This window comes from Pongo abelii, chromosome 19 (genome assembly GCF_028885655.2).
Source record: "Pongo abelii isolate AG06213 chromosome 19, NHGRI_mPonAbe1-v2.0_pri, whole genome shotgun sequence".
NCBI classification, from domain to species: Eukaryota; Metazoa; Chordata; class Mammalia; order Primates; family Hominidae; genus Pongo; species Pongo abelii.
Genome location: NC_072004.2, coordinates 8241116 through 8243607, shown reverse-complemented (window position 1 = coordinate 8243607; position 2492 = coordinate 8241116). Strand labels below are relative to the sequence as shown.

Sequence of the window (2492 nt, the reverse complement as noted above, 5' to 3'; positions counted from 1 at the left end):
GGACCTGCCAACCCCAGGTGAGGGCAGAGGTTGAGACTAGCATGGGCTTTCCTGGAAAATGGCCACTCTGGGTGCAGGCCCAAATTGGAGACTGGACTGGGGCTGTGCATGCATCTTCTTAGCCACCTGCTTCCCCTGGTAACAGGGATTTCCTTTCTTCACTTCCATCACTGAAGCAGGAAGAGGTGAGGCGGTGACCTCACCATGTGTGTACATGGTGATTGAGGTGAGACATCAGGAACTCCTCACACCTCCTCCTGGGGTCCAGTGTGACTGGGTTCTCTGGTTCTCTGTCTCCCGATTCTCACTTCCAGAAGCATCTGCTCCTCTCCTCCTAAGGGTCTTGGGCTCTAGATTTGAGTCAGGTGGGCCATACAGGAGGAGCAGCAGAAGAGCCAAGAGTAGGAGGAAGAGAGAGGAGGCGGAAGACAGGGAGAGGGGATAAGAGGCAGTGGAGGCAGAGGTGTAGGTGGGAGTTAGGACAGGGGAGGGCAAGAGGAAATGCCCCAATATTCACAACCCTTCCCGCCCACAGCTGAGCGTGCCATCTCCCAGTGGACATGTCAGAAGGGGAGAGCAAGGACAGCTCCGGCAGTGAGTGCCCCGTGTGCTACGAGAAGTTCCGGGACCTGGAGGGTGCCAGCCGGACGCTGAGCTGTGGCCATGTGTTCTGCCATGACTGCCTGGTCAAGTACCTGCTGTCCACCCGCGTGGATGGGCAGGTCCAGAGGACCCTGGTCTGCCCCATCTGCCGCTACGTCACGTTCCTCAGCAAGAAGAGCTCCCGCTGGCCCTCCATGCTGGACAAGAGCTCCCAGACGCTGGCTGTGCCCGTGGGCCTGCCCTCCGTGCCCCCACTGGACAGCCTGGGCCACACAAACCCCCTGGCCGCCTCCTCGTCCGCCTGGAGGCCACCTCCGGGCCAGGCCAGGCCGCCAGGCAGCCCGGGCCAGAGCGCCCAGCTCCCCCTGGACCTGCTGCCCAGCCTGCCCCGGGAGTCGCAGATCTTCGTCATCAGCCGCCACGGGATGCCCCTGGGGGAGCAGGACAGCGTGCTGCCCCGCCGCAGCCTGGCAGAGCTCTCGGAGGCCTCCCCGGCGCCCCGCTCCGCCCGCGCCTTCTGCTGCCGATCGCGGGCCCTGCTGCTCATCACGCTCATCGCAGTGGTGGCCGTGGTGGCCGCCATCCTGCCCTGGGTGCTGCTGGTGAGGAAGCAGGCGTGAGCCGCACCTCAGGGAGGCCGCCGGGCTAGCCGTGGCCTGGGGTGGGACAGGAGGCCCCACGGCAGCCCTGGTGCCACCAAGCTCCGAGGGGCACGCGGGCAGGCAGAGGGGAGGACCTGGGCACAGAGAGGGCCTTGGGCTTCCCCGACCCCCGCAGGGGCTTCCGCTCCACGGAGAGGCTGGAGCTGACTCCATGCGCGCGGCGCGTTCCCCACGTGAATCCTCAGCAGATGAGTTCCCCCTCATCTAGGCTGGGAAGATGGGTGGGCACTGCCCTCCTGCAGGCTCACCAGCCCTGAGCGGCAGACCTTACCTGCCAGGTGACCTGCCCAAAGCCAGGTGGGCCCCTCCAGGGACAAGGAAGCCCTGTCGGCAGACGTCCTGCTGGGCTGGCCGATGGCAGGATCCTCCAGGCCAGAATTCCCACCCAGGATTTGTGGCTTGCCCTCTGGAACAGACAGAAGGAGCGCCCAGAATCTCAGCACTCACCCCCGACCTCCACCACAGCATCCCATCCCCTAACCCTCCCGGTCCCCAACCTGCCAGCTTAGAAGGGCTTCCCTGAAGGAGAAGCTGATCTCAGAGGCTGCCCCAGAATTTCTGAGAGAATGAACAGAAACTGTTCTTCCTGGAGAGCTGAGGCCAGATCCAGAGACAGGAGTTTGTTGATAGAGGCCACCCTAGCAGAGTGCCCCAGGAACGGAGCCAGAGGTCTTCCTGAGCCCTCCAGGCCCAAGGAGGGATCCAAACTTTGACTCCTGGGGTTCTCAAGGGTGGCAGGGAGTGGAGGGGAAGCCTGACAGGCGAGCCTTGAGTCAGCTGAGAACTATGTGGGCAAACGAACCCCTGGGGGCTCCCGCCTCCCTCCCAGCTAGTCCTCCTCCTCATGACCTAGCCACTCATTTAGAGGCCACACCAGCTGGGCCAGTTTCCTAGGTGGATTGCCAGGCTGGGCTGGGTGAGCAAGGGTGGGAAGGAAAACAGCTGTGCTTGTCAGGGACGCCGCCATCTCAACTGAGGAATGCTGAGGCCCAGGTGCCCTCAGCTGCTCCTCGAGGTCTCTTTGCCTGGGGCCCCCACGTTGGACTGTGAAGAGCCTCAGGATGGGTCTAGCCTGAGTCATTCGGGGATAGCTATTGGCTCTTTACTGAGGTCTGTAAGTCAACCAACACCTTTCAACGGAAAACAACAAAAACCTCCAGCAATTATCTCAAATAAGTGGTGGTCTGCACCCAGCTGTGCCCACAGCTGAGCCCCCCCCCCCCAACC

At 62.7% G+C, this 2492-nt stretch overlaps 1 protein-coding gene across 1 annotated transcript; it reads left to right on the top strand.

The window, feature by feature from the left end:
- Positions 1-560: 560 nt before the first annotated feature.
- Positions 561-1273, top strand: RNF222 (ring finger protein 222). The gene has a single exon (XM_054535392.2). It carries the CDS (start codon positions 561-563, stop codon positions 1221-1223), a length of 663 nt encoding a protein of 220 aa, XP_054391367.1. The 3' UTR covers positions 1224-1273.
- Positions 1274-2492: the final 1219 nt, after the last annotated feature.